Source organism: Brachycentrus maculatus, unplaced genomic scaffold, assembly GCF_059751285.1.
Source record: "Brachycentrus maculatus isolate JH-2025_06_01 unplaced genomic scaffold, ASM5975128v1 h1tg000102l, whole genome shotgun sequence".
NCBI lineage: Eukaryota > Metazoa > Arthropoda > Insecta > Trichoptera > Brachycentridae > Brachycentrus > Brachycentrus maculatus.
In genome coordinates, this window is record NW_028280856.1 from 2,143,891 (window position 1) to 2,168,778 (window position 24,888).

At 29.5% G+C, this 24,888-nt stretch overlaps 1 protein-coding gene across 1 annotated transcript; it reads left to right on the forward strand.

Annotated features, from left to right (window-relative positions):
* Window positions 1-17,473: 17,473 nt before the first annotated feature.
* Osi8 (Osiris 8) lies at window positions 17,474-24,173 on the forward strand. The gene is made up of 2 exons (XM_088258704.1): window positions 17,474-17,936; window positions 22,710-24,173. Exons 1-2 carry the CDS (start codon window positions 17,514-17,516, stop codon window positions 23,061-23,063), a joined length of 777 nt encoding a protein of 258 aa, XP_088114830.1. The 5' UTR covers window positions 17,474-17,513; the 3' UTR covers window positions 23,064-24,173.
* Window positions 24,174-24,888: the final 715 nt, after the last annotated feature.

The window sequence follows — 24,888 nt, forward strand, 5'->3', positions numbered from 1 at the left end:
TTAAAATAACATATCGCTGTACAGTCAATAAACTTTAATAATAGTTTATGAAAAAAGCATTCAGTTTTAATTTATTGGATTTAAGCAAAATACTATTGATTTCATCATTAGTTCCAGTTTTACGTAATATTGCTTTTAGTTTTTTTTTCAAATTTTTGTTTGCGCTTTCAGTATTGTATTTCTCGTTTTGAGCATCAGAGTTGAATTGAGTATTCAATAAAGCATTAACAAATTATCGAACATTTTAAAGCATTGGTCAGCTACTTCTGCGCTGAGGCTTGCAACCCATCTAGGGCTATTCTCGCAGCAGTGTAAAGAGCAGAATAAAGCAAGAATGTAGGATTGAGACGAAAAATGAATGAACTATGTGATATGATGAAAAGCAAATGCTAAGATTTGTAGTTGGATATAAGAGCAGGGAAAACTCCAGAAACACTTGGCATGAATAAGTTTTTCAAATCCTTGAAATTGGGAAAGGAGTTGAAATAATTGGCAAGAATGTATGAAAGAGGCGATGAATGTTTGCTAAGACAGAGTACCGTGGCGTTCTTTTCTTTCTATCTATCCCTTCAGCAAAATTGCGTGATGGTTATTCAATAAGTTCATTTTTTTATTTTGACGTCTCTGGGAATCGAAACCCGGACTTCCAGCATCGTAGCTAAACGCAATGACCACTACACTAAGAGGCAAGTAACTGGTTTGTAATATAGCCAAATCTCGAAATAAAGAGTCCACGAAACATTTGAAACAAAATGACGATATAATTATTTAAATGCTTCTGTCAGGTTCTTGCAAATATCGTTCCATAACAAAGACTATGTCGTTGTGGGAAAATGTCATGAAATACAATAATGGCACTATCTTTTGATCGTTCACTTAATTATCTAAAGTGACTTGTATTCATTATCTCACCTCATACATACTCCATCTCAATGACAAATGAATGAGTAGGAAAGTGTATTTGATTTAGTAAAATTTCTCTACACTGTGCATATTTATGATGTATGCATATCAAATTAATTAAAACACTTTGCAAACGTATGTGATTTCTTTGTTTTACCTAGTCATCAGCTAAAGTCACTTTCTGTTTTACGGAGATTACTCTCTACTGTACCGGCTGACATCTGACGGACTTCGCATATCATTACGATGATAATGACTAAATTGCTGAATTTTCAATTCGCTTGCAACTGTCGGTCTAGCCGTCGCTTAATTGTTCTTATATAGGCGAGAAATTGGTGAAAAAAAAAACAAAAAAACGTAATCTGGTATCAATGGTGGTTTAAAAAAATACTTATAAAATACTTGAAATAGAAATCTGGATTATCTCTACCAAGAAGTTATTTTTTTTCGTTTCGATGTGTTTTTAACAATAAAATACAACTTAGTGGATTCAAAAAATCAGTTTTTGATTTTGAAATTTAACGTATAAATTTAATTGGAGTTCTATAAATTTTACGCCAAAGTATAATTAAAAAAATTATATTGAAGTCGGGTCATTTACAGGACGGTCGTAGGACCTGTAAATTCTCAGACTTCCATATTCTTCTTCATCTAAGTATGTTGAAATGTCAAAAGTGGAGATAATCCAGATTTACTGTACTTTAATGTACTGTGTCACAAGTTTGATCGATAAATATATAGGGATTGATTCATATTGAACACAATAATTTTTTACTGACTATAGTTATAATATACAAGTGACAAACAGTTTATGTGGTTTGAAAAGTAAATTTAACTTGAGGTTTGATAGCGTGAATTTTATTTAGTTTTAAAAACAGGGATTTTTTTATATAATATATATATATATATATATATATATATATATATATATATATATATATATATATATATATATATATATATATATATATATATATATATATATATATATATATATATATATATATATATGTGTGTATAAATATATATACACACACATGCAGACATACAAACTCTTAAATTATGGCGTACGACGGCTTGTCGTGACACACAAATGATTCTTGATTCTGAATGAAATCTTCCGGATCTCCGGGTTCCGTTTGCGCGCCGTAACCGGATGTCGAATTCATTCATCTTAGCGATACCCAGTGGTGTAGTCGAAATATTTATTAAATTCTTCATTTTATCTTAAAACTCATTTAAAACATTATTTTTCTAACCAATAAGTATTTTTTTTAAATATCCTCGTATTTTCGTGTAAAGTGCCATTATTGAATACAACTGATAAGACCTGTGTTTTTCAACACTTTTTATGAAAAAATATTAAATAAATGTGAATATTTATCAATTATAGAGTTAAAATACCTGCGAAAAAATAACATTTCATATAAGACGGTAGATGATCCATGAATACAAATGAACTATAATACGAAAAACATGCACATTTAATCAATGTTTTAAGTGTGTTGGCGAAGATATATATATACTATATGTAAAACGGAATATGTCATTTTCCATGAATATTTAAAATATGAAATCATTGTACAAGACCACTTACTGAGTTTTATTTTATTATACAAGACTAGTTTCTTAAACTACAGTTGTTTTCATCGACAGGTGATTACTTAAACTAAGGAGCAAAAAAAAATCAAATTTAACTTATGTAGAGGTGGATGGTTTTAAATAAAGGGGGGGGGCGGTTAAAGGGTGGGATTTTCGTAATGGGAACATTAATAATAATGGTGACGTATTTCTGAAAAGCATATTATTTATTAATGTTTTATCAGAATTTAAATTTCAATATATTTCTACATTTTCTAAATTATTCGTGTCTTAAACATTAAATATGATTTTTTTTAATCATTTTGATTGTGCCCAAATACTTGTTCACAAATTCATCTGGATTATCTCTAATTACAGGAGTTAAATAAAATATCTGGTAAAATAATAAGCTTAAATAATCAAAATGAAAATGATATTTTCTGGCGTTTCTTATGTGTGTGATTATAATCCAAGATTCGGACCTCACATACTAATAAAAGAGTTTCTGCTCAATAAAAAGTTTGTTTTCATCTCACCAATAGATGTCTCTTGTGAAGTTCTTGTGATTTCAGAATAATGTTTCAAAATTACTTCATATATATAGAACTTCCAAAATTTTAGTGGTGTGGTTGTCAATAATGGGTAGAATTGGTATAAGTTACACGTGTGTAAAGTGATCACTTAAACCTGCCTATGATGGCCGTCAGCCTCGTAAATGCCCAGACTTCCATATTCTTCTTCATCTTTGATGAGATGTCAATTTTTTTTTCTATATGATACTCAGTCATATTGTGGTCAATGCAGGTCTGACAATAGTTTGGAAAACTTTTCTGTTTAACTTGCCTGGCATTTTTGGATCACGAAGGACTCCCGTCACAGATAAGAACTTCAATAATTCAATATTACAATTAAAACAGAGATCTATACCTTGTTCCTTTTTTTTATATTTTTTTTCACTTACATCAATTCATATCTCTAATAAGAACGCACGCCACTGGATTTCGTCATACGACGGCTACCACTTTCCAAGACCGCAACCATTTTTTTAAAACTAAATGATCACTTTCATATCATTGATTTAATGTTTATACACATATTAATGATGATGATTTTTTGTACATAAAATATACATGATCCGCTGACTAGCAGTTTTTGACTTACATTCAATTTTCAATATCTAATCCGAGAATATTTGATTCGCGTAAATGAACATCTTGGTTCCCGTGATAAGCCATTTGATGTGTTATGGACCATTTCAATACATTAGTTATATTTTATTCAGATTAAGTTTGGTCTAATGATATTCCTTCATGAGTTCAGTTGTTTACTGGTGTAATTTGTATTTTTTTTTAAATGTTTTCATAGTTTGAAATATATGTAGGTGACATTTCGCTCACTCCTTCAGCAACGTCATATATAAAAAATCGTGAATTTTCAGTTGTGCATGCTTTCGGGATGCCCATAAAATGCACTATATCTCAGCAAAAGCGGCATATTTTTATCTCAATTTTTACCCGCTATAGGGCAGAAAGTGTTGTTTTTGCGTTTTGAAGAAAAGGTATTGTTTAATTAATATTTTTTTTTAATATTCTAAATATTTTTCAAATGGAGAAAAAACTTTCAGGTTTTACGTAAAAAGATCTGTTGCACAGTAAAAAGTTCAAAAAGTGTCTTGATATTTATTTTATTTTTTAATACATTTCTTTATATTTTTAAACTTTAAAAACAATCTCCTGAAAAATCAAGTTTTTTTGATATATGACGTTGTTGAAAGGAGTAAGTGATTTGATTTTAAAGTAAGTATAATACGTTCAAAGTAAAAATAAAAATGTTACCTTCTTTAATGATTCCCTAATAAACAAAGCACTCAAAATATCTTAATTTATAAATATTTCATTAAAGTCATTACTGAAATATTTATAAATAAGCTTGATATTAGTAGTAGTAGTAGTAGTAGTAGTGGAATCACTCTTGATAAAGAAGCAGTTAGTTTCGAAACCGTTGGACATTATAATTAAATTAGAATATAATATTTATAGTAATTTTAAAACACAGTTATATTTTACTTATAATATGGAAAATTACAATGTGAGTGCTTCAAATATAAACTATAATTCTCTTTTATTTTATCTTTCTCTAGGATTATTTTTGACATCTCAACAAAGATGTAGAAGAATATAGAAGTGTGGGTATTAACAGGGCTTACCACTGCCATAGGCTTTGGTTAAGTATCGCTTTACACACATGTAATATTTACCAATTCTACCAATGAATAATAACATAGGACTATATAAAGCTTTACATTAATAAGTTACATAACAACAGTGATCCCTTTTACTCGCTACAAAGTTAAAATAAAATCCTTAAAGTGATTTTTCAACAAAGTAACATTTTATTTATAGAATACAGAAATGTTCAGGAAATCGCATCACATTTTCCAGTCAAGCATCTTCTCAATTTGACTAATAGAGATGCAACAAGCTGAATGTCTTATAAATTTGAATTGGATTACATTATCCATGGTATCATGACTTCACGCGAAAATATGTGTTAATCTGTCATTACCGGATACAGCGTTGGAGAATTTCCATAATTCGTAAAAGCGCGATCAATTAACCCAGAAAAAGTAAAAAAAAATGAAATAAATCTCATGCGAGGGATAGCTTATTATTTTGGTAGTTTATTGAGTAAGTGTCAATTAAGAAGAAAATTGGTACTTTTCTGGCGTACTAAAATTAAACATTTTTTGAAAAACAGACTGCTGCGTCATCTATAAAATATTATAATCTACAAATTGTCGAAATAATTATTTAAAAGAATTGCATGTATCCAAATCATAGTTTACTCTGGAATTGTTCACTGAAATATTATTTTATATTTATATCTTGCTCAGCTGCCTACTTTAATGGGGGTCCCGGGCTCGATCCAGGGGGGAGGTCAAATAAAATACAAGTGATTTTTTCACTCTAATATTTATTCAATATACTCTGGACTACTGAAGCGGAGGGCTGATCATCTTTTCTTCACGTGTTAACGATCATTATTACACTGTGTTTATATAATGCAGTGCTCTATATACTATCGTGTGCGAAGGGTTTGAAGAAGATAAATATGAAGATCTGGGTTCTTACAATATATTTCTTCTTTATATTTATTGAGATATCAGTAGAAATACATATTTTATGTTTTTCCATATTTACAACATTTTGAGTGTGTCCAAATACTAGTTCACAAATCTTGATTATCTCCAATTATGAGTTATTTTATGTTTTATCTAGCGTTTTTTACGTATGTTATTATAATCCAGGGTTCAGACCTCACATACAAATGAAAGAGTTTCTGCTCAATTCAAAGCTTCTTCCATCTCACCATAGATGTATCTAGTGAAATTGTAGTGATTCAAGCACTATATTTTGAACTTGAACAATATATATAGAAGTTCCAAGAATTTGAGTAGTGTGGTTGTCAATCGTGGATAGAATTGGTTAATGTTACACGTGTGTAAAATTAAACCAGCCTATGACTGTCATTAGCCCCGTAAATGTTCAGACATCTATTTTCTTCTTTATCTTTGTTGAGATATAAAACAAAATGAACAACATTAATCAATGTAAACATCCTAATATTCATTTTTACGGGTTTACGAGTGATACGCAAAAAAGAAAGATAACAAAAAAAATTATGTTTCATATAACAACATGGCTGTTGTGTTGTTCTGTGACAAACGCGTGTAATTTTCCGCGTCAGAAATCACAGACTTTTACTTTTTATACACAAACAAAACTGTCTCTTATTAACACTTATTTAATACACTTTATAGCATGTTTCTCAATTAATACAATTGGAATCGTTATTATTTACGCGTGAAATAAACCAATTTGTAAAAAAAAATTAAAATCATACAAAAATATTTAAAATATGCGTAGTCAGAACAAAGTATGGTTAGATATTATGGTTTTTACAAGGACATTGAAGATCAGCACTTAAAAATAAGTTGAATGAAAAAATTATTAATTTTTCAGGCATTTTATAGAATGTAAAATAATAATTTTAATAAAACCCTTATCCGCACCCCAATGGTGCATAGGACACTGTGTCATATAAACGCAGTGTTATCTTGATCGATTACACATGATGGAAAGGTGATCAGCTCCCCGCTTCATGTACCAGTCCATGATAATATGGAATAAATATTACATATGGTAAAATATATTATTGGCGTTTTTCATGTATGTGATTATAAATCAGGATTCGGATCTCACATACTAATAAAAAAGTTTCTACTCAATAAGCTTCTTTTCATCTCACCAATAGAGTCTCTAGTGAAGTTTTAATGATTCAAGAGCATTTCAAAATTGGTTCATATAAATAGAAGTTCCAAGAATTTGAGTAGTGTGGTTGTCAAAAATGGGTAGAATGGTGAATGTTACACGTGTCTATGACAGTCGTCAGCCCCGTAAATGCCCAGACTTCCATGTTCTTCTTCATCTTTGATGAGAATGACCTCAATATCAACACAGTCTCAACAAGATTTAAAGAGTAACTCGTAAACTGGATGATACAGTATGCGATCGGCTGTGCGAGAAGCCGGTCATGTCCTTATGCACGATATAATAATTATATGTATATTGGAGTTCACATTTTTTTAGATTATGTATTGTAAAAATATTTTTTCACTGATGCCTTTCAATAATTCCTTTCTTTTTTAAATCATAAATGTACATATATTGAAGAAGAACTTATTTTTTCAATACAGAAACTCAAGTACGTGAAACCTGGGTTTAAAGAAATTTAAGTCGCGATTTATCGTATATCGGGTATCAATATGTTTTCCCATTCTTTTTTCATTTAATATGCACTTACGCCTTCACTCTTTTATTTCAAATAAACAATGCAACAATTGTATGGTGATACATTAATTTTAATATGGGAACTAAATTTACACCGTGGTGAATATAATCGATTGATTCTCATGCAAAGAAAATTCATTTTCATCGCGGATCAAAGTTACATAGTAATTTTTTTCTGAATAAATTTTGCTTTCACAAGGTAACACTTTCTTTTTGCATAGAATGTCAGGCACACATGATCGCCCGTTTACAAAAAAAAACTGATTTGCAGAAATATGTTTTACAAATTTATGTAAACGTTTCGGAATTATATTGTAGAAAATACTTATAAATATTATTGAATATATGTACACACTTATGAATTCAGGGTGAGAATAATTTAATTTTATATTTTTTTCAACGTTATATTGATAAGTTTTTGTTTCTTTTTTAAAATCCTCTTGTGTTTGCGAGTGATTTTGGCCCTAAGAAGGAACGATTATAATGATAATTATTATTATAGTTATAACTTCTCAGAGGATTAACGTTCAAATCATTATATTTATTTCATATTTTTAAAATAATTGTCTTATTTTCAATACTCGATAAAATACAAAAACTTCATCTGGATTTTTTTATGTGAACCTTTTTTTATGTTAACATTAACTGGTGAACTACTTGAACAATAAATTAATATGTAATTTTTAATGAAAAACACTTGTCTTGCCACAAAATGAATGCCGAAACAATAAATAAAATTAAAATGTTAAGGATACGGTGCCATATTTGCTATCTTTCAAATTCAGTAATCAAAGAAATCTCATAAGTTGTATCATGTTATAGCAAAAAAATATATATAAATTATATCACGCTGGCGAAAACATTTTAAGGTATTTTAGAAATATCCAAAATAGTTTCGGGGAAAAAAAATTCATTTTCTTGTTGATCGTTTCTGTTGTTTGTATTTTGAGTCTAGTCAGAGATTTAAATAAAAACTAAAATGCCGTTGTAACTTAGTGAACTAAAAAATATTATTTTTTGACATCTCATCAAAGATGAAGACGAAAATGGAATTCTGGGCATTTACGGGGATGACGACCGTCATAGGCTGGTTTTACCCAGACATCTATATTCTTCTTAATCTTTGATGAGATGTCAAAAATTAATATAAAAATAACTCCTGTTGTTGGAAATAATCCAGATTTTGTGAAAAAGAATTGGGACACACTCAAAATATTGTAAAAAATATAATTTTTGTCTTATTTTTTATTTGTATAGTAAATTTATGATAATCGTCATTTCTTATAAATTAATTTAATATCAATATGACCAATATATTTTTAAGGTAATAACCAATATATTTAGGGCTAATGTACCATACGTGTTAACTTTAATTTCATTGTTTTATTTTAAACAAATCTATTTTTCTTTTGATTATTTGTAAAAATTGTTTTAATTTTTGTTAGTAACCAATTGCATCTTTTCAGACCTCCTTGACCGCAAAAATTGCTCCCTTTTTTCTGTGAATCGTAAACAGACTAATATACATTAAAGTGTGATTATTATTTATTAATATTACATCAGTGATTACTCTTTCTTATTATTATTGAATCAGTGATTATTTTTTGTGTTAACATGTCTGTAAGAACACCTTTATTAGCGTGTGTGAAGTTAGACGTTATTCAATGAAAATCAAAGCTTGTCAAGCAAACGCATTAATTTGCACATCACACACTGACGTTTCTATATTGCATGATACGATATGTCATATATGCCTACACATTAAGAATTAACATTTGTTTTCGCTGTTTACATCTTAGTGCTGCATTTTTTTACATAATATCTACGTAGTTATATTCATAACCATGCATAATGTATTTTTTTTCTTTTTTATACTTTTTTTTACTAAAAGAAATAAAAAACTGATATTGATATTGAAAGAGGAAAGAATTTTTTATTGTTTGATTTTTTGAGGAAAAGCTAAAAGTCAACTATCAATGAAAAGAAGTATGAATGAATATAAAAACAAAATCTGTAAAGCTTTTTACATGTGTGACATGTGTTTCGATGCATTTTGCATCGTTTTAAAACACCATATTTGAAGCTTAGTCCAAATTTTAAAGTTGTGTCCTTGATGTATATTTAAACAACTGTGCATTTATATATCTGTCAAAAATAAAACGTGAAAAAAGAAAACGTGCCGAATTGAATTATTGGATATTTAAAAAGTATAAAATAAGAAAAATACTGAGAACTGCTCAAACGCGAAAGCTTAGATGGTCAACTGGAATGTTCAGAAGAGATAAAATAATGAGTTCACGCATTTGTGGAAGCCTGCCTAAAACAACATAAATATGTAGTAAGGTAGAAGAAAGGTAATTGAGATGGTATGAGTTCGTAAGATGCAGAGAACCAGATCATATTTAGAACCAGGCAATCGCTATGAATCTTTTTTGAAAGATGAAGAGAAAGACGAAGACTAAAGAATTCATGGATGCTGCAGAAAGAAAACATAATTCGAAGGCATGGCCTAGGTGACGTTGCCTATGACAGAAGAACTACAACATAAGGTCGAGAAGAGCTGACCCTAACGGTTTACAAAGATGATAAGTTGGCGTACAGCCAGGGAGAAAAAGATAAATATGATTAGAAAAATACTATATTTGAATAGTCACAATCTTCCTCACAAATAAATGAGGAATTACAAAGTGATTGCTTGCAATATTGGTTATAATTTTGAGATATGTTAAAAAGTAAATACAATGAAAATACAGTCCAACTCAGTTATAACAAGCACGGATATAGTGAGTTCTCGGATATAACGAGGAAACGTTCGTTGATATATTGGTTTCTGATTTTCTCCATACATTTATGGACGGTTATAACGATCTACTTCTCGGGTATAACGAGCGAAAATATCGCCAAAAATATCTTCAAACTGTTCATGTATCATTTTTTTAAAACACCATATTCGACCCTAAGCAATAAAATTTGACCGGGCAGTTTACTAGACTAATGCCGCCTATTCTTATAATATCCAAACATCCACATTCTCTCATATAGTAAAAGTAGATTAGTTCTGTTAGTTTACATACCTGTATTATAAACGATACCTTATCACTTGAATTTATTTTATTATGACGGCTATTTTCGGAAGCTACGCTTCCATCTTCGTCTTGGGTTTCTAAATTTCCCAAGTAATTCATAATTTAACATTTGTGTGGTACTAGATATAGGTACTAATTTTAGTTTATGAGACTGGAATGAGTGATTTGTATATATTATGTGACTTAATAATGCCCAAAAATAATGGCCAAATTATGAAAACCTTTAATTCTAATAATAATTTTATAAATAATATATTGTTTCAAAATTCTTCACATTTGCTTTCCATTTTTCCTTTAATATTAAACTCCACCCCCTTGACTAACCCCCCCTTCTCCTAACTTACCCCTCACCTTATTTATAGAAAAAGTAATTATTTATTACGTTTTAGTTTATATTTAGACCTGAAGATGAAAGCATAGCTTCCGAAACTAGTCATAATAAAATAAACTCAAAAGGTAAAAAAATTGTGTTTTTCTTTTACAATTTCATCATGTCTTTCTACAAAGTGAATGCCAAAACCATAATTTCAATATTTATACCTATGTAATAATGTTACACAGACTGTAGTAGTGTCAATAAGACAAAGCGTCAGCTTACCAGTCGGGTGTGGGTGTCGAAGCGACAAAACTGCACGTATCAGTTTATAATTGATTACTCATCAACTCAATCTCATGGCACATACATATATCTGCTTTCAAACATAAAAATAAGGAAAGGTGTCTCACGCTGACCTAGAAATTGTCATCGTATAAGGATCATGGCTCTTGATGTGTATTTTACAACCCTATTCAATTTCACCTCCTTAGTGTAATGGTCAGCACGTTCGGCTACCGTTCTGGAGGTCCCGAGTTCGATTCTCAAGGGGGGTAAAATAAATATAAGTGATTTTTTCACTGTCATATTTATTCAATATTACCCTGGACTGGTACCTGAAGCGGAGGGCTGATCACCTTTCCTTCATGTGTAAACGATCAAGATAACACTGCGTTTATATGACGCAGTGCCCTATGCACCATTGGGGTGCGGATAAAGGTTTTTTAATTCAATTTTACTATGGTACGGAGCGTAATAATTTCACCATTTGAAGATGTGACTGCTTTTTTTGTCAAATTCTTACTTTTTTATTATTAATATATCAGTAACTTGATCATTTTTTTATTTTATTTTCGTGTATTTTTGTATATTTTTAGTAAATATTTCTAAGATATCCTGATCTGTGTATATGAAAATTGAATATTTCCATTGAGGAATTGTTATCAATATTTGTATCATTTATCGATTTTGCATTATCTTCATAATAATAATATAAAAATAAAACTCTAAAAACATCTGTTTTTGTTGAAACTAGTCGTGTTTACATTAATAAACTCAAAAGCGGTATTTAACAAGTATTTTATTTGTTAATTTGAAAATATGTTTCAATATCTCAACAAAGACAAATGTGACTTTAAAAGGAATATAAAAAATATATATATTATATAAAAATCTAGACTTTTTAATTCCAAAACCAAAAACTTTTACAAAAATTGGGCTATAAAGTTTTTTTGAAGGTACAGTAAAGTAAAGGTTATTTTCCCCAAAGAACTATTGAATGCACCAGAAAAAAGGCATGGTTCGAAGGCATAGTTGATATGACGATACTAAAAATGGAAGGATCTACAACCTGAGGATCAGAAAAATGGAACCCAACAGTCTACAGAAAACGATAAGTTGGGATAGAGCCAGGAAGAAGAAGATGTATAAACAACCTACATCAATCAAACGATTGTTATTTAACAGTCGAAAAGTTCAATAAACTTTTACAAAAAAATCAAAGATAAACATGTTCAAATACTTTTTTTAAGTTCACTCAGATGGCAAGTAAAAAAACGACTTGTTATCAGCCATACCAAATATTTAAAACAGTTAAAAGCAAAAAGTGAAAATCATATTTAACATGTATTCATTTTAACAAAAATTCTTTTTAATTTAGATTTGATTAATCTCTTTCGGTTACAAGAACAAGTAATAAAATTATTGTGAATGTAATATATTACATTTAAGTGGCGTGTTTTGATGTCTGTACCTAAAAGAACCTACGAAAACAGCTAATTAAACGGTCTTAAGTTATACGTTATGACGTATGTAATTGAGAATTTTAATAATCAAATATGAAAGCGCACCTATTAAGTATTTATTATTGATATGAATCTCATACGAAGAATTTAATTATAACATTACATACCCGTAAACTACTTTCGAGGTTTTAAAAATTAAATAAATTTGATGGTAATTTAGAAAACAGTGTAAACAAAATTATTATTTTATATGATGAAAAGCTTTGGTGTTGTAAAAATATTTGATAAAAATACATTTCTTTTTTATATGACGTCTGTGGTGCTGTTATGGTTTTAGTGTAATTAATAATTTATGAATGATTCATAGTTTTTTTCTCGGTGAATTCTTCCAAAACATGTGATGGGTATTCGGAAGGTTTTTGTACAAGTAAAATTTATTACAATATTATAATAATAAAATAAAAAAATATATAAAAAAAGCAGTTTTTTTTGAAAAGAGAAATATTTGTGTTTTTATTATTTACACAAATATTTCAATTTCATACTATTTCTGTGAGCCTAAGCGGCTCAATATTAGAAATAGGTTACAAATTGTGGTCAACCATGATACACGATTTACACACAACGAAGGTTTGATAGTCCCAAGAATTAACAATAAATATGGGAGTCGAACACTGCAATATAACGTTCCGAACATTTTTAATTTGTTGCCGACGGATGTTAGAGGTCAAAATAAAATATGGAATAAAGGAATGGGTAAATGATCAAGAGTGAATTTTATGAAAATTATAAAATGTTAATATTCATAATTTTTCTCTCTTTTGTGTGTACTTATATTAGGTAAAAATCGTTAAAAACTATATTAAAAAAGAACTCCACCGACAAGACACACAAGGTGAGTCTCTGCAAAAAAAAAATGTTCTAAATATGTAAAAATTGTGATTTAAATAAATGTATACAAATAAATAAAATAATAATTATAAAGTGGGATCGAACCGAGAAACTCTGGCTTAGGAGTCCACGACACTAACCACGAGACCACAACCTGACATAAGTAACAAATAACCATCACGTCACTTACATACAGGGGTAGGCAGTGAAAATAAAAAACCAATTTATCTTTGTAAACAATCTTTGTCTTTTCCACATTCGTGGATCTCCTCGTACATACCAACTCCTAATCTGACCACGCCCAAGTATTTACAATACTTGGTTATGACAAGTTTTTTTCGGTCTTCTTCTGTATCTTTTACCAACCACGTTAGCCTCAAAATGATATTTTACTGTTCTTTCTTCATTCATTCGATTAAATTGGCGTAACCATTTCAACACACCTTTTACAAGTTTATCTTCTTCTTCTTCTCAGTATAGACCTCATGGTTTGTTTTAGCCTCCTTCTATGTCAATTCCCAGCTGTCAATCCCAACCGTCAATCTTTGATGGTCGTCCCGGGAGTCGTCAAACTTGGGGTTGGTCGTGCAGTGCAATATGGGAGTCTGGATGGTTCCATTCTCCTCACACGTGCTTACGATTATCTAGTTCGTTGCCTTCCTGGCCCCACAATATCTTCGATCTCGCATTTATTTAATATCTGTAAAGCTTATCTCAGCCTAAAATTCTTTCTTTATATCACCATTCGCACATCTATCATACATCGTTCTGCCACACATCCATCTGAAAGATCGCAATTTGACTGCATTCTAACTTCAAAAGTAAAGTAAAGGATGAATCCTTCATTTACCTAACTTCACCTTCATATATTATTTGAGATGGTGAAGATATATTGTAAGTATAAAGAAAAAATAATATAATGGTAAAACAATAAAATTAAAATAAAACAAAATAAATACTGCAATAAAACATTATCGTCAAAGAATCGGTAAATTTAACGGGTTAATTATCCTACAAAGCAGTAATTATTAGAAGTTTAATGATAATCTTGTTAATTACATACAACATAAATGTTTTTGATGAAAAGCGTCTATTATTTTAATGTATGTTACATAGATATATAAATTCAAACTAACTTTCTCTTAATAATATATTTTGTTTGATTTACAAGTGCGTTTTTCACTTTTTTCCGGTAAAATTATTTCCATAAAATTACCTTTGTACACAAAAAAATACAAATTTGTAATCAAACAAAAAACTTTGTCCTTAAACACGCAAATAGATAATATCAAACTAAATAATAAAATAAATCCCTTACCGCACCCCAATGGTGCATAGGGCACTGCTTCATATAAACGCAGTGTTATCTTGATCGTTTACACATGAAGGAAAGGTGATCAGCCCTCCACTTCAGGTACCAGTCCAGTGTAATATTGAATAAATATTAGAGTGAAAAAATCACTTATATTTATTAAACTTATAAAATTAAAATTAATGAATATGAATTAATATCCTTAAATCTTAAAAAAAAATCGATTTCAAATAAAATGTGAATATTTTAAAAATTAAAATTAAATTTACAACATTTTGAGTGTGTCCAAATACTTTTTTACAAAATCTGGAATATCTCCAATTAAAGGAGTTATTTTTATATTATTTTTGACAGTAAAAGGCTTATTTTCATCTCAACAATAGATGTCTCTTGTGAAGTTCTGATGATTTAAGAACAACGTTTTGAAATTGGTTCATATAAATATAGAACATCCAAGAATTTGAATAGTGTGATTGTCAATAATGGGTAGAATTGGTGACCGTTACACGTGTGTAAAGTGATCACTTAAACCAGCTTATGACGGTCGTCAACCCCGTAAATGCCCAGACTTCCATATTCTTCTTCATCTTTGATGAGATGTCAAAAATAATATAAAAATTAAATATTTTAATAATTACAAAAAAATACAATACCTTAAATATACGCAAACTAGCAAGAAATATATTTTTTTATAATATTTTATTTTGTGTGTAATCATTAACCTGTCTGGGTGTGAGTTTCTCCGGACAAAACTGTATCTGAGGAGTGAATTTGTTTTTATTTATTTTTTTACTTTTAAATTTTTATATTATAGTCGATGCTATAAGCAACATGTTTTCTTGAATAAACAAAGATATTTACACCAGTAAAAATGATTTATATCAAAATTATCAAAATATCGATAAAACATGTTTTTAACATGTTTTGATATAAATCGTGTCATAAATCATATTTTGTATCGGCCGTACATGTACGTCCAAACTCCTTTGAGGAAAGTTTGGTATGGCCGTACATGTACGGCCATACTCCCGGACAGGTTAAATAACTTTTATTTATAAAAAAACTATAAATTGTTAATTTACTTCACTCCTATAAGGTAAAAAAATAAAACTCATATCAATTCATTCAATAGTGGTTCACAACTAGTAACAAAACGCCAAATTCGTTTAAAGACTTATTAAATATGAATTTGATTACTTATAGATGTAGGTTCATACAACAGATTATTCATTTTATTTTTAAGACATACATATGTGTCCATAAATATGAAATGATTTGTGAATAATGTAAAATACAAGTATTTAAATGTAATTCAATATTATTGATTCAAATAAAATATTAACATCATGTACAAAATATTCGTTTTGTTATATAAATATTTGTTACGTCCCCAGAAATGAATTACAATAAATAAAATTATAAAAAAAAATACAAGACTTGTTTATAATATTGTCAATTATATAAATGTATATCTTACTAAATCACGTACGTATCCATCCCTGGAGAAAAAAATGCTGCTGAAACCGATTAGAATAATAGTACCTAAAATAACTAACTAACTAACTAACTAACCATCACGCCGCTTCCCCGCAGGGGTAGGCAGAGAGAATAGAACGCCATACCACTCTGTCTTTGCAAACATTCTTCGCCTCTTCCACGTTCATGCATCTCCTCATACATACCCGCCGATAGTTACGACTCCTAACCTGACAACTTTCAAGTATTTGGCATACCTGATCGTGCCATATTTTTCTCGGTCATCCTCTGCTTCTTTTCCCAATTACATTCGCCTCATAAATTTGTTTTACCGTTCTTTCTTCACTCATTCGCTCTACATGTCCAAACCATCTCAACACACCTTTCTTAATTTTATCGATAACGCTTATCTCAGCTTTGCATTCCTTCCTTATTGCACTATTCGAACATCTATCATATATCGTTTAATCGCACATTCTTCTGAGAGATCGCATTTCGACTGCATTCAGTCTACTTTCATCCTTCTTTTGCCAATTCCTAAACCTCACCAAACCTAAACCTCGCCAAACCTTTTGCCTCAACCTAAAATAAAAGTGTTCAAAGGGGGTGTTGTTTTAATAATGTTTATAAATTGTTTTTTTAAATGTGACACAAGGTATCAGGAAAAAAACATTTCAAATAAAAAATAAGTAAAAAGCTCATATTTTTATTTTAGTTGGTGAAAACAATTATTTAAAAAAATCGATTATGGGACATGTTTTCATACATTTGGCATATTTTCAAACAGGGCGTAAAGCGTAAATTTTATCGATATGTTCAAGTTAAATTTAAAATTAAATTTTTTATTAATATTTCCAAAAAGTGACTACCGAATCAATCGATGAAATAAAATATATTTTAATCATAGTTTAATTTATTTGTAAACTGTTCATGTATTGACACTGTTAAAGAGTAAAATTATACACACACTATGTAAAAGACGTCACTTTCATTAGATGTTTACCTATATTAAATGCTTAAAATCGAAAATTCAACTCGGCCGAAATTGAGATCACAATTTAATTAAATCGGGTTGTTTTCTCTTATTGATAAAATAATTGATCATTTTAGTTAGATGAGAGAAATTCTTTTTCCATCGCAAGTTGGATAAGCTTAACACCGGTAAGTGATACAAGACTTAGGAACAAGTGTTCTAATATCATACAAGAAGTACTATCCGAGTCGTTGTACCGCTAGAGGGGGACGCACTGCGAACACCCGCGTATAAAACGCTAACCGTCACCTCAAATGACCACAGTTAAGTTCAAGTACTCAAATCGGTAACATCTGTATCACAAGGTGATCTAATTAATCAAGATGCAAGCGAAGTGTTTTGTGCTACTATGCCTCTTCGGCGCGTGCGTCGCGAGATCGACGCCAGCGCAGCAGAACGCCATCCCCGAAGAAGCCAGGTCTGAGAACGACGCCACCTCGTACATGGGCGATTTCAGGTTCCTCCTGAAAACCTACCACGACTGCGCGGCCACCGATCTTTCGTCCTGCTTAAAACTGAAGCTTGTCACCGCTTTAGATAGGGCTTCGAGGTCTATCAGCGATGTTTCTCCCTTCGAAGGAGTCACCTTTGTTAAGGACACCTCCGCTCCTGTCGATAAAACCCCCGCAAAATCCGAGAGCGAACTTGAAGCTTCCCTTCCAAGAAGTTTGAACGAAAAAGAAGACACCCTCAATGGCCTTATTCTGGAGAAAATCTTCAACTTCTTCCAATCTCACACCCTGCAGGTAAAACTAAATCAAATTTAAGTCATCAATAAAACTACTAATAGGGTAATCTGAGGGGAAACTACTTAACTTGGTAACATTTTAATATTTTTTGGGAAGTTAAACATTAAGATTATGGGCATTATTTGATATTATTTGATAAAATAAAATAACATTGTATAGTTAAAAGAACACCCTATAAATTTTTGATAATTGCAGTAGTAAATATATATTTGACACATAAAGAGCATAAAATAATGTTATAATTTTATTCGATAACTTTACATTGATTTTGAAATTAGCTACTTAACTTTATATTTTTACTTTTTGTAATCTCTGAAAGAAAAAACTGAAAATCAGTTTAAAAAAATAAGAACTATAATCAATTTTCCCTCAATTTCAATGGGAAATCATTAATTTTATTCCAGATCCCACGTATAAGTACCATCATACTTCAATCATATTTTTACATATATTTTTTTAAATAATTAAGATTTAATATTGGTTAAGCAGATATTTACTTCAACAAACTTCCCTTTTCTATTCGTCCGTATTGCGAAATTTATTTATGTCATAAATTTTAATTTTCTCATTGCTCATGGTAAACAAAATGTTAATGCATTATTAGAATTGCGTTTGTTAAAATATTATTACATATTTTTTTATTTGTATGAAGCAAACAAGCTTTAAAAATTATATTATTATTTTGATTGAGACTTTAACCATCGTAAAATCAAAATATTTAATTAATTTACGTACAAAATAAATGGAGAAAATGAATGTTCAAGATTTATTAAGAAAAAGCCAACTAAAAACAAACCTTTATCATGTAAGTAGAAATCTTTATACAGTAAATGCTAAAAAAAAATATAATGTGACCGATGTCGAATTGCTTTAAATGCAGTTTATCGAGACCTTTTTTATTGTATTGCTTGTTATTTGATACAATTTAAATGAATGATATAAAACACAAACTATAACATCTAGCACAATTGCTGTCATAATATTTTAAAAGATTCATTTTCCATGAAACTTCATTTGAAATAATTATTGGTTAATTACTTATTATTAGGTATTTTCATTTTAAATTAAGGCAGACATAACGTTATTATTAATATGTTATGATAATTCATCTACCGCTTGACCTCGATATGAAAGCTTGATAAGTTTTCGGCATCACGCGCGTTGAGGATTTTCCAGTACAAATGAAGTTGTACCACGCGTCGGAAAAAGGCCCCTTTAAAACATAAAGGCAAGTAATGTGTCTTTGTCTCAAGAAAAAATAATGCTCAAATGTGATTAATTTTCTAATAAACGCTCTGATAAACTGGCTCTCGTGCGTGCGTTATATGGATGCGTGGTAAGTGGTAAATTCCCCACATATTATCGCTAAACGAAGAGGTGTTTATTTTTTTGTATAATTAATCAGTAGAGTCTTGAATAAAAAGTTCCGTGATTATTTCGTCGCTCGAATGATTTTCTGGCACTTTTTCAGAATATGTTAAACAACTCGTATCTTTTTTTACGATGGCAATTATATTTTATTATCCGGTAGAAAACATAATTTGAAGTAACAAAAATATAATTTGAGACTACATTTGGACCGATCTCGTATAGCGTGTAATTAATTTGTGCATTCACAAGAATACTGTTTTAATTACTATTTTTAGCCAAACTTTCCGTTTTAAAGTTGAGTAAACTATTATTATACATTAAAAGATTTAAAAAAATCTTTTCACTCTCAAATTATTATTATTTTATATGGTTAACGATCAACTTAACATTGAATCAATTTTCTGCAGTATCCTATGCACTATTATGCTCGTATAAGAATCGATTAAAGTAGTATATATATTTAAGTAGACTGATATTCATTTGAAATTTTAAAAAAATTCTCATGACCCAAAATAAAATAAAAAATATTATTAGTCGTTTATTCGGTATCATTCATACGTCAAAAGCGATTTTTCACGTCAAACATGCATGGTATGCGTCAAACATGCATGCGTGGTCCAGTTTTTTTGATGAACATCTTACCATCTAAATTGAACCGCAACTAATCACATTTTAAGAAATAAAAGCATTCATTTCACTAGAAGAGTCTACATTGTTTATTTTTTATGTATGCGTTTAGTCAACGATGCGTTCCAAAGTGTGATCTCTATACACTTCTAGAAATCGCTGATCCATTGAGAGAATTATTCAAAACAGTGAACAATTTGATGACAGTAATTCAAGCCCTTTGTGTGTCACAATTTAACGGTCCATGTGTGTACATTATCAAAACTTTCATTTTTTGTCCTAAATTCAAATATTGTATTAAAAAATATTAGTCATGTTTGCAAAATAAGTCAAAAGGAATACTGTATAACTCCTTTTATATGTGTATGGTATCATTTCGTTAAGATAAGTTTATAAAAAGACTCAATTAAAAAAAAATATTACGTTTTATATCACATTATGTATTTTAAAAGTTACCGTCTACCCTCACTACGTATATTAAAACTGTTGTGAGGTATTCAATATACACAATATTTAAAATAGAAAAATAGTAATGCAACCTGTTGTTGGCTAAATGATCACTTTATGCATTTTGTATCATTCACGATTCCATCGATTGTCGACCACATAACTCAAGTTTTGAAAAATAAACAGCATTTATCCGTTAAAATTTTGTATTAAGAAAAAAACACATAAAGTCTGCTTTAAAAATGCACAAATTCCTTTTAATTATTAACGCATTTTATTAAGTTTTAAGAGTTTTCTTTTATCTCTCGGGGTATTACTTCAAACTACAATATAAAAGTAGTACAAATCACAATAAAATTTTCATAAAAGATGATAAATATCTTTATATAAGAAAAATATTTTATTCTACTATAAGTCATTAAAATTATTTAGTCTGAGTTATTGATTTCAAATACATTATTTAGCAGAACAAAAAATAAATGTAATAAATTATATTTTTTTAGTTAAAATGTTACTTTGTTTTAAAATCACTATTTATAATTATAGTGATTTTAAAACAATGTAACATTTTCATTATTAATGGAAAATCACAAAGTTAGTGCTTCAAATGTAAATTGTAAAATGTCTTGTATTTGCTTCCTTTTTTATATCGTAGATATAATTTATTTAAAAGCATAAAACATTTTTTTTTAAATACAGTATAATATAAATATTTTTGTTTTCATCCATGAAACAAATTCTAATTCCGAGCAGAAAAATTCATATTTTGTTTTTCCAGATATATTGTATGTATATATATTTTATTAATTTTTAATCGGCTTGATGTATATTCATCAATTGAGACTTAAAGCCGAACCCCAAAAATTTGTGGAATTCGTCGACCTGTACATTAGTAATTGATGTCTTACGGTCGTTAAAAAATGGGCGTTAAGTATTATATAATTATCTCGTGTTATTCTAAATACATAATATTAATTTATCTAGTCCAAGTTCGGCTACGATTCCACGCCTAGATAAACAAAACGCATATTGATTTGAAACTTGCTCAATTAAGTGGAACATCCAACTGAGAAACGCAAACGGAAATAGTTGGCAGAGCACCAACGCATTGCATTGAACTTGTTCGTGTTACCAACCTTCGCTTGAAAATGAACTGTATTTAGCTAGAGGAATTTGTTCTTTGGGCGCTCTGATTTGAACATTTTGTTGTGATTACAAATGAATATTTCAACTTACGGGTTTTTTATTGATAAAAAATACAAACTAACCATTATTCCCCGTAGGGGTAGGTAGAGAGAAAAGAATGCAACACCACTATGTTTTTGCAAACAATCATCCACTCTTCCACAGGCATGCATCTCCTCATACACATCCACCGATTTTTTCCGAACCTCGACCTGACTACTCTAAGTTTTTAAAATATTTGATAATACAAAGCTTCGTCGGTCTTTTTTTTACAATAAAAATTGCTTAAATATTTCGCCAAACGAATATTTTGAAAAATTGTATGAAACTTGACCTCCCCTATTTAAAAATAAATAAACATTATCGTTTTATAGAATAAAATAACAACTATGTTATTTTTTCCAAATTAAATATTTCATTATCATTTTTTTACCTTCATTGGCTCACAAAGTTATCTTAAATTTATTTTATACTTGCTGTATTAGACACGTGTTGCTGTGATCAGTGTGCTTAAATAAAATAGAGAAAGAGAGAAAAAATAAATCACACAATTTTTACATGTTTCAATTCACAATGCATTGTAAAGCAATGGAAAAAATATATTTTATTGAAAAAAAGTATAAAATTCTATCGAAAATATTGAAAATGTTAAGTGAACAATATGCAGTGCGTGTATTTCTGTTACTTCAACAGATGGAACTGCCATTAGGGTAAAAAAATAAGAAACACATTTTTTACATGTTAATATTTCGAAGAAATCGCTGAATAACTTGAGTAGGTTTCAGATTTAAAGCAAACGAACATTTTAATTTAATTCTTTTTTCGGCATTTAAATTAAATATTCGATTCTTAGAAATGCAAAAAACTAATTTAAAAAAAAAGAAAATACATTTTTTTTTAATATTTTCTAATGCAGGAAATACTTACCTTTACCTTAACGTTGTTCATTTAGGAGTCTGATTTACAAATAAGAATAACCCATTTATTTATAAACGATTTACGGCATACTAGTTCTACAAACAAATAAAATTTAAAAAAAAAAGCATTAAGAGGTAGTGGGAAATTAAAATTTAATGTTCAGTTTAGTTTAGTTCAGTTTATTTCCAGCGATTTGAGAGTACATGATTTTTTTCTTTCCAGATGAAACTCCCCTCAAGCGAAGAGCTCCAGCGTTCCCTGACCGAAGAAGGCCGTGGCAAGAGGAAGAAGATGGCTCCTCTGCTGCTCATCCCCCTCCTGATTGGCGGAACCCTCGTACCTCTCGCCTTCGGAGCTTTGGCCCTGCTGGCTGGTAAGGCTTTGATCGTCTCCAAGCTCGCCCTGGTGCTGGCTGGCATCATCGGTCTGAAGAAGCTCCTTTCAGGAGGCGGACACCATGATTCAGGACACGAGGTCGTAGTCCAGGCCGGTCACTCCGGATCGGGGTGGTCTAGGTCCTTCCAGGAAGCCCAGACCATGGCCTACAAAGGATATGCGCCGAAGCCATCTGCGTAATGTCTCGATACCTGATTCCATTATTTTTAAGACTCTAACCAAATGAAAATAATGAAACTAAAAACTGGTGATTTTTCATTAATTATACGTTTATAAATATAGTAAAACCTCGATATAACAGACTAATTTAGCAGAAGAGGTGTCCGTTAAAGCCGAAAGTCCGTAATATGAAATAGGCTTAATTATTTTTAAATATCAACACCGTATTTAAATATAAATAAATAATACAAAAACTCAGTTCAATTCATTGTCTTCGGACACTCGTTATGATGTGAAGTTGCAGTATGATATCAACGCACTGCTTTAAAATATGAAGTTTTGTTTGTACTTATAAGTTTTGAGACATAATTTGTGTAATTTTCATGGTCGCTTAAATACAATATGTTTACAGGCGGCGACACTTGAATTTAAGCACATAAAATTAACAGGACGTTCTTTTTTAATTTGACAGATTCTTTTTCCGTTATACCTGAAGTTAGTTAAATAGATGTACGTTATATCGAGGTTTTACTGTATCTACATAAATTATTATTCTTCATTCACCGCGTATCGAGAAATTGAAAAAAAAATCGCCAGAATTTAGTTTCAAGTAATAAATACGTTTATTTTTCTTTTTGACGACTAACTACGACTATTTATTAATTTGACGACATTAAATTATTTTAGCATTATTCAATCGATAGTGTGCAATACGAATAAGTTATTTATTTAAATATATTATTTATTTTTATAATATTCATTTTTATCAGTATACCAAATAAGGGTAGAAATCTTTATAAAAATTGTAACGATTTCTATGACCGAGTGCTTTTAAATACTCTTATAACTCACATGTGTGTCATATGATGAAATAGATCGAATTGTTACAGAGATTATTTAAAAGACGTACCATATTTCAACATAACTTACCTCTTTTATTTTATTTTATTTTATATTTGTTCTATTTTGTTAAGTTCGTTTCTTTTTTGTTTTGTTAAGTAGTCAATATTTTTAGTTTTTTTTTGTTACTGCCTTGTGATGCCAAAATGTATACTTTAAGTTTTTATGTTTTATTTTATTTTATATCCAAACTCACTCTGTGAGTGCAATATTTTTTTCCAAATATGTTTTTTTTTTTCAGTATTTTTTTTAAATCGCTCACTCAATAATCTAAACTTGTGCCCAGTGTATTTATTACTAAATAAACAAATTTTATATAAAAACTTGTGTTATGACTTTTTTCACCACAAACAAATATTTTTGATACTCCTATATGAAGTATATATGTATTTAAATACAAATTTTACAGTGAAGTAACTAGTTACACAAATATTATATCGTTGTTTATTATAAAACCATTATTTATGTGATTATTAAATAAGATAATAATAATAAAACATAATACAATGTTAATATGAGTTCTACTAAAAAAACTTCATTCACCAGTGAAAAAAATTTAAAAATATATATTTTATTTATTGTTTCGGCATTCACTTTGTGGTAAGACATGATGAAATTGTTAAAGGCAAACACTTGCTTTTTACCACTTGAGTTTTTTTTTATGATGACTAGTATTTAATTAATTTGTATAATTATTGATCAGCATCCCATAATTTGTCATGTTTTATCTGCGTAAGACATTAAAATTTTACTGAAAACTATTGTTTATTTGTCTTTAAATTTACATTTCAAACTTGCTACTGTAGATTACAATACAGGATATTATAAAAAAACAACCACAAAAAACGTAATTGCCAAAAGAACAATGTAACATTGTATATTCATGCATATATTTCTTGTACAATATACTACTTACTTACATATGATAAATAATATTTATAGAATA

What these genes read in the sequence shown, in the direction of transcription:
- Osi8 (XM_088258704.1), top strand. Translation starts at nt 17,514, where the DNA reads ATGCAAGCGAAGTGTTTTGTGCTACTATGCCTCTTCGGCGCGTGCGTC. An exon ending in TCCAATCTCACACCCTGCAG is followed by an intron (nt 17,937 to 22,709) that starts GTAAAACTAAAT and finishes TTTTCTTTCCAG; the next exon opens with ATGAAACTCCCCTCAAGCGA.